The sequence below is a fragment of the Nicotiana attenuata genome, chromosome 2 (genome assembly GCF_001879085.1).
Source record: "Nicotiana attenuata strain UT chromosome 2, NIATTr2, whole genome shotgun sequence".
NCBI classification, from domain to species: domain Eukaryota; kingdom Viridiplantae; phylum Streptophyta; class Magnoliopsida; order Solanales; family Solanaceae; genus Nicotiana; species Nicotiana attenuata.
Genome location: NC_031990.1, coordinates 11,193,668 through 11,201,056, shown reverse-complemented (window position 1 = coordinate 11,201,056; position 7,389 = coordinate 11,193,668). Strand labels below are relative to the sequence as shown.

The 7,389-nt window shown below is 41.3% G+C and overlaps 1 protein-coding gene and 1 pseudogene across 1 annotated transcript; both read right to left on the bottom strand.

The window, feature by feature from the left end:
* Positions 325-1,553, bottom strand: LOC109216557 (annotated as a pseudogene).
* On the bottom strand, positions 4,510-6,974 carry LOC109216548. The gene is made up of 4 exons (XM_019380712.1): positions 6,787-6,974; positions 5,344-6,693; positions 5,064-5,269; positions 4,510-4,949 (listed from the first exon to the last, which is right to left on the bottom strand). The coding sequence occupies exons 1-4, from the start codon at positions 6,972-6,974 to the stop codon at positions 4,510-4,512; spliced, it is 2,184 nt and encodes a 727-aa protein (XP_019236257.1).

Genomic DNA, 7,389 nt, shown 5'->3' with positions numbered 1-7,389 from the left:
GCGTTGACGGATATATCTGTCACCTTTCCTTCTATATTTGTCAAGTGTAGAGCTCCTTTGACAATACTTTTTTGATAAGGTAAGGACCTTGCCAATTTGGGGCGAACTTTCCTTTTGCTTCTTCCTTGTGCGGAAAGATGTGTTTCAAAACAAGCTGTCCTACCTCAAATTTTCTTGGGCGCACTTTCTTATTGTAAGCACGTGCCATTCTTTGTTGGTATAGCTGACCAAAACAAACTGCCGCCAAACGCTTTTCATCAATCAAACTCAATTATTCCAATCGAGACTTCACCCATTCAGTGTCCTCAATCCCTGCTTCAACAATTATTTGGAGAGAGGGAATCTCAACTTCAGCAGGTATGACCGCTTCAGTGCCATAAACCAACAAGTAGGGCATCGCATCGACTGATGTACGGACAGTTGTCCGGTATCCCAAAAGAGTAAAAGGCAGTTTCTCGTGCCATTGCCTAGACCCTTAGACCATCTTCCTAAGAATCTTCTTGATGTTCTTATTCGCAGCTTCAACAGCTCTATTAGCTTTGGGCCGTAAGGAGTAGAATTGCGATGCTCAATTTTAAATAGCTCGCATACTTCCTTCATCAGATGACTATTCAAATTAGCAGCATTATCGGTAATACTGGTTTTTGGAATACCGAAACGACAGATGATGTTGGAGTGAACAAAGTCTACTACTGCTTTCTTGGTAACTGCTTTCAATGTAATAGCTTCCACCCATTTGGTAAAGTAATCAATTGCAACCAAGATGAATCTGTGCCCATTTGAAGCTTTTGGCTTGATGGGCCCAATGACATCCATTCCCCAAGCAACAAAAGGCCAAGGAGCCGACATAGGATATAACTCTGAAGGAGGCGAGTGAATCAAATCACTGTGAATCTGACACTGGTGGCACTTGCGAACAAAATGAAAGCAATCTCGTTCCAGGGTAAGCCAATAATATCCTGCCCGAAGGATTTTCTTTGCTAGAACATATCAATTCATGTGCGGACCACAAACTCCCGAATGCACCTCATTCATAATCATTTCAGCTTCTTTGGCATCCACACATCTCAACAAATTCAAATTCGGAGTTCTTTTGTATAGGATTTCCCCACTCAAAAAGAAACCATTAGAGAGTCGCCTAATAGTTCTCTTTTGATCCCTATTAGCATGTTTTGGATATTCTCTTGTTTTCATACACCGTTTGATATCACGGTACCATGGTTCACCATCTAGTTCTGCTTCAATTGTATTTTGCAATAACCATGTTGATCTCGAATTTGAATTTCTAATGGGTCAATGTGAGTATTACCCGGATATGGAAGCATTGAGGCCAGGGTGGCCAAGGCATCCGCTAATTCATTGTGAAACCTGGGAATGTACCTGAACTCGATGGACTTGAACCTCTTGCTAAGATCTTCCACACATTGTCTATATGGAATGAGCTTGATGTCTCGAGTCTCCCAATCACCTTGAGCCTGCCGAATAAGCAAATCTGAATCTCCCATCACCAACAGTTCATGCACATTTAGGTTTATTTCCATGTTTAGACCCATGATGCAAGCTTCATATTCTGATGTGTTTTTTGTACAGAGGAAACGAAGCCGCGCCTTGGCAGGATAATGTTGCCCGTTAGGTGATACAAGAATTGCCCCAATCTCTATGCATTTGATGTTGATAGCCCCATCAATGTATAGTTTCCAAACTTGACTATCATCTTGGATTGCTTCTTCAACTAAATTAACCTCTTCATCTGGGAAGTATGTGTTCAATGATTCATATTCATCATCAACCAGGTTTTCTGCCAGATGATCAGCCAAAGCTTGTGCCTTCGTGGCAGTGCGAGTGACATAAACAATATCAAACTCTATGAGCAAGATTTGCCATTTTGCCAATCTGCCAGTTGGCTCGACTTCTGAAAGATGTACTTCAGGGGATCCATTCGGGAAATGAGGTAAGTTGTATAGGCCAAAAAATAATGCCTAAGCTTCTGAGCGACCCAGGTTAAGGCACAACATGTCCTTTCCAAAAGAGTGTATTTGGCCTCATAAGTGGCGAACTTTTTGCTCAAATAATATATTGCTTGTTCCTTTTTTCCTGTGGCATCATGTTGACCCAGAACACAACCAAAGGAACTATCCATTACTGACAGATATAAAAACAAAGGCCTACCAGGTTCCGGCGGGACCAAAACAGGGGGATTTGACAAATATTCCTTGATCTTATCAAAAGCTTCTTGTCACTCATCTGTCCACTTGATAGCGGCATTCTTTTTCAACAACTTGAAAATAAGCTCACATGTGGTTGTAAGCTGCGCGATGAACCTGCTGATGTAGTTCAACCTCCCGAGTAAACTCATGACTTCTTTTTTATTCTTCAGGGGAGGCAGCTCTCGAATGGTCTTTGTGTTGGAGGGATCTAACTCAATGCCTCTTCGACTAACTATAAAACCCAAAAGCTTCCCACAATGAACTCAAAATGCACATTTGGCTGGATTGAGTTTGAGATTGTACCTTCGTAGCCTTTCAAAGAACTTTTTCAAGTCTTGCACATGGTGATCTTGTGTTCTGGACTTAACGATCACATCATCAACGTACACTTCGATCTCTTTGTGAATCATGTCATGGAATATGGTAGTCACGACCCTCATGTAAGTTGCCCTTGCTTCTTCAAACCAAATGGCATGACTATATAACAATAAGTTCCCCATGGAGTGGTGAAGGCGGTCTTTTCTGCATCTTCTTCATCCATCCGAATTTGGTGATATATAAATGTTAGGTAAGGGAAAGTTGTCCTTTGGACTTGCTTTGTTTAAATACCTATAGTCAACACAAACTCTAATTTTTCCGTCCTTATTTGGCACTGGCACAACATTTGCTAACCATGTAGTATATCGAACGACCCTGATCACATTGCACTTAGTTGCTTCGTGATTTCTTCTTTAATCTTATCACTCGTGTCTGTCTTAAACTTCCTTTATTTTTGCTGGATTAGTGGAAGATTAGGATATGTGGGAAGCTTATGGACCACTAAATCGGCACTCAAACCCGGCATGTCATCATACGACCAAGCAAATACATCTCTCTACTCAAACAAAACTTGAATTATGGCATCTCTTGTCTTTTTGTTCAGTATGGATGCTTATTTTTGTTTCTCTGGTTTCTTCAGGACTTCCCAGGTTAATTGCATCTGTTTCATTTAAGTTAGGCTTAGGCTTATTCTCAAATTGATCCAATTCCCTTTTTATTTCCATAAGAGCGTCATCTTCATCATACTCAACTTCTTGATTCATTATTTTGAGATTAGACAACTTTTTAAGATCAGGGCATGAATTTCGCGTGCATGTCATGTTTTTAAAGCCAGCATTAACGAAACAAGACTCCTTCCTGATGGGAAGAGGAGTTGCTTCCCAGTTGTTGAGCGAGGTATCTGGACCAATCAGTTGAACACTTCCACGGCTAGGGCCTCACCAACTTGAACCATATTGATGCATAGAACATCTCCTTGAGACCCTGACAAACTTCATCAATGTCATCCTGAGTAGAAGGATTTTAGACTTCTTCAAATTGTGGCTTGACAAAAGAGTAGGCAATGTGAGGGATTGATTTGGACAATTACCAACCATTCTTCTTGCGGGCCTTGGCTCTGTTTATGTCAGCTGATGTTGGTTTAAAACCCGAGCCAAATGTATCTTTCTTCGAAAAGGGAGCAATGGGGTACACAATTCCCTGCAAGGAGGATCCTAATCCCTTTCCTAGTTCATAGCCGTTCCTCAACATCAGCGAAGCTACCATCATAAATGTGGCTGAAAGACGGGGATGCAGAATTGGTTTTCCTTCTTCCATTTGGTCCACCTCAATCACCTCAAATGCTTGATATATAATGGATTCACATCCTTCCTTGACCTCGATATAAGGGATGGACGGGTCATTATATACGGATGAGTCATTCTTCCCATGAACAATAATTTCTTGCCTGTCATACTCGAATTTGACCATTTGATGTAGGGTGGATGGTACAACTCTGGCATATGGATCTACGGCCTTCCTAAAAGAAAATTATAGGAAGTTTTCATATCCAACACTTGAAAGACAATGTTAAAATCAACCTGGCCGGTTGTCATGGTGAGTTCGATTTCCCCAATAGTGTCTCTTCTTGAACCATCAAAAGCTCTGATGCTGACATTACTATCTGAATTCTGTTAGTGTCAACGTTCAGCTGTTGTAGAGTAGAAAGAGGGCATACATCTACACTTGAGCCTCCATCAATCATGACTCCTTTTACGTAATGCCCTTCACATTTGACCATAAGATGCAAAGCTTTATTGTGCCCAGCCCCTTCCTCAGGCAAATCATCATCGCTGAAAGAAATTTTGTTCACCTCAAAGAATGTTTCAGCCATTTTTTCTAGCTGATTCACCGTTGTCTTTTCTGAGACATATGCCTCGTTCAAAGTTTTGATCAACACACGACAATGTTCTTCCGAGTGCAAAAGCAGAGATAACAAAGATATCTAAGCAGGGATTTTCCTTAGTTGGTCAATGATTGAGTAGTCTTGCATTTTCATCTTCTTAAGGAATTCCTCTGCCTCTTTTTCTGCAACGGGTTCTTTCACTAGCAAGTGACTTTCCCTGGCCTGCTTAGCTTTTCTCAATTCCTCTGGTGAGTAGCACCTTCCAGAGCGGGTCAAGCCCCACATTTCATCTGTTTCTTCCCCTATCTCTTTTCCTCTGTATGTCATGAAAGTTTTGTTATAATTCCATGGAATAGCTTTTGTGTTTGTCACTGGGAGTTGTACAACAGGTCGGATCACAACTGGCTTTATTATATTTCTCAAACCATTATTTGGAACAATCATTTGAATGCCCCAAGGGATGTAAAGTTTTGGCCCACCCAATTGAACCTCAACCTTTTTTGTGCTTCCAGCGACATTGAGAATCGTTTTTTCAGAACCTGCCAAGTTTGAACTAGGATTCGCACCTTTCACAATCAACGGCGCCAATTGTAGCGGGCTTACTATCACTTTTGACTCCTACCCTATGGTTCCAACAACCATCTCTGTCTTGCCAGACTGCTTAGAATCTCGATCATCACAAATCATCCCAATAAAATGTGTATTATCGTGAGCTGGGAGCAGATTGTTTGTGATATTAGGAGTATCCTCATTGTTTGTCACCACAATTGCCTTTGCTTCAATCAAATTTTCAATGGCTTTCTTTAATGTCCAACAATTTTCGGTACTATGACCTTGGGTGTTAGAGTGATACTCACATCTTGCATTGGAGTCAAAACCTTTTGAATTTGGATTCACATAAGCGACATGATAGGTTCAATCAACTTCAACTACATCAACTTTCGAAATAGGATTATATAAGATTCTCCAATTGGAGTGAACTCTTTCTTTGGATCCTGTTCTCTCACATATTCCTGTCTGGGACGAGGATTATATGGCGCCTGAAAATTTGGCCGGAGTTGACGGGAGCCTTGTGGAATCGGTGCCCGCCATTGTTGGTGATTGGGAGTTCTAGCATAAGCTTGAGCATTAAACACTGTATATTGTTGCGAGGGAACTGAGTACCGGGGACCCTGAGGTGCATAATAATGTTGAGGAGAATTGGATTGTCCTTGTTGGAATTGCACATAATAAGGAACTATTCCTCTTTGAACTCCTCCGAACCCAGATGCCATCATGGATCCTTCCTCCTTCTTTTTTCGATTTCCGAAACTGCCTGACCCGCTTTGAATTGCTTGCGTGGTCGCCTTAAGGGCTGCCTGACTCACAATTTTACCCGACTTCATGCCATTCTCAACTATTTCCCCAATCTTAATCGCCTCAGCAAAAGGTTTACCAATGGCGGCCAACATATAATGGAGGTAATCAGGATCCTGAGCTTGGAGAAAATAGTCAATCGTTTCTGCCTCTTTCATTGGTGGTTTGACCCTAGCAGCCTGCTTTCTCCACTTGATTGCATATTCTCTGAAGCTTTCTATTGGTTTCTTCTTTATGTTGACGAGAAAGGAGCGGTCTGGCAACAACAACAACAAACCCAGTTTGATCCCAACAGGTAGGGTCTGGTCTGGCACTATATCAATATTGTACTGAAACTGTTGGACAAAATCTTGAGCCATGTCGTTCCAAACGTGCCAGTGAGAGATGTCTTGATCTATGAACCACTCTGACGTGATTCCTATCAAACTTTCCCCAAAATAATCCATGAGTAATTCTTCTTTACCTCCTGTTCCCCTTAGTTGGTTACAATACCTCTTCAAATGGGCAACGGGGTCACCATGCCCCTCATACTTGTTAAACTTGGGGGTCTTGAAGCCGGGTGGCAAATGAACATGGGGGAACATGCAAAGATCGTTAAACGAAATACTCTTGTGGCCTCCCAAACCATGTATGTTTCTCATGGTTTGTTCTAAGCTCTTCATTTTTCTGGTCATTTCCTCTTGTTCCATATTCTTGTCGGGCTTTTCAATCTCAACTGGGAACATGTTCTGAGGAGTATGCTTGTATGAATCTGGAACCTTGAAAGTCAGTTCTGGAGAGTAATGTTGGGCATCATGAGCATTCAACTGTGGATCATTGTTGAGCTTTTGAGCGAGAGCCGGTTGAGGAACGGTGAAAGTAGGGACAATGGGTATAGTAGGTGGTTTATTTCTGATGGGTGCGGTTAGAGGATGTGGAATGGATGTACTGGGGATAGTGGGAAGGTTAATGCTCGGACTGAATCCAGGTTGTTACAATGGGTTACTTGTTATGGAGATGGGCACTTGATTTGCAACTGACACATTATGAAGATTATCCGAAGGCCCTATGGGTAGTGAGGGCGGTGCCTGTCCATTCACCCAAGCTTGGTACATCTCTGCTAATTGTTGTTTCAACACTCTTACTTCTTTAACCAATCCCGAACCTTGTTCAACCAATTGTCCATGGATATCATCATTATGTGACTCATTCTCACTGTTGTTTGCCATTTTACTTTTTACTTTTGATCTCGTGTTGTAAGGGTGAGTCGCCAGTTTAAACCACAAACCAACCACCTCTGTTTAACCTTATCTTTTTAAAATGACAAACAACAAATATGTTAGAGTTCTTTGAATATTAGGGGTTTGAATAAAACATATAAGCAAAAGGAGGTGAGGGAGTTCATAAGAAATAATAATAAAGCTATAATAGCATTGGTTGAGCATAGAGTAAAGGAGCATAGAGAAAATGAGAGAACAAAAAAAATAGCACATGGTTGGCACTGGATATCAAATGCTAGTTCAAACAATAAAAGTAGAATATGGCTACTATGGGATCATAGAATATATAAATTTGATCTGGAAGAGCTTGATGAGCAGTTGGTACATGGGCAGGTTAGTATTTTATCAAGGGCAATCACATTTG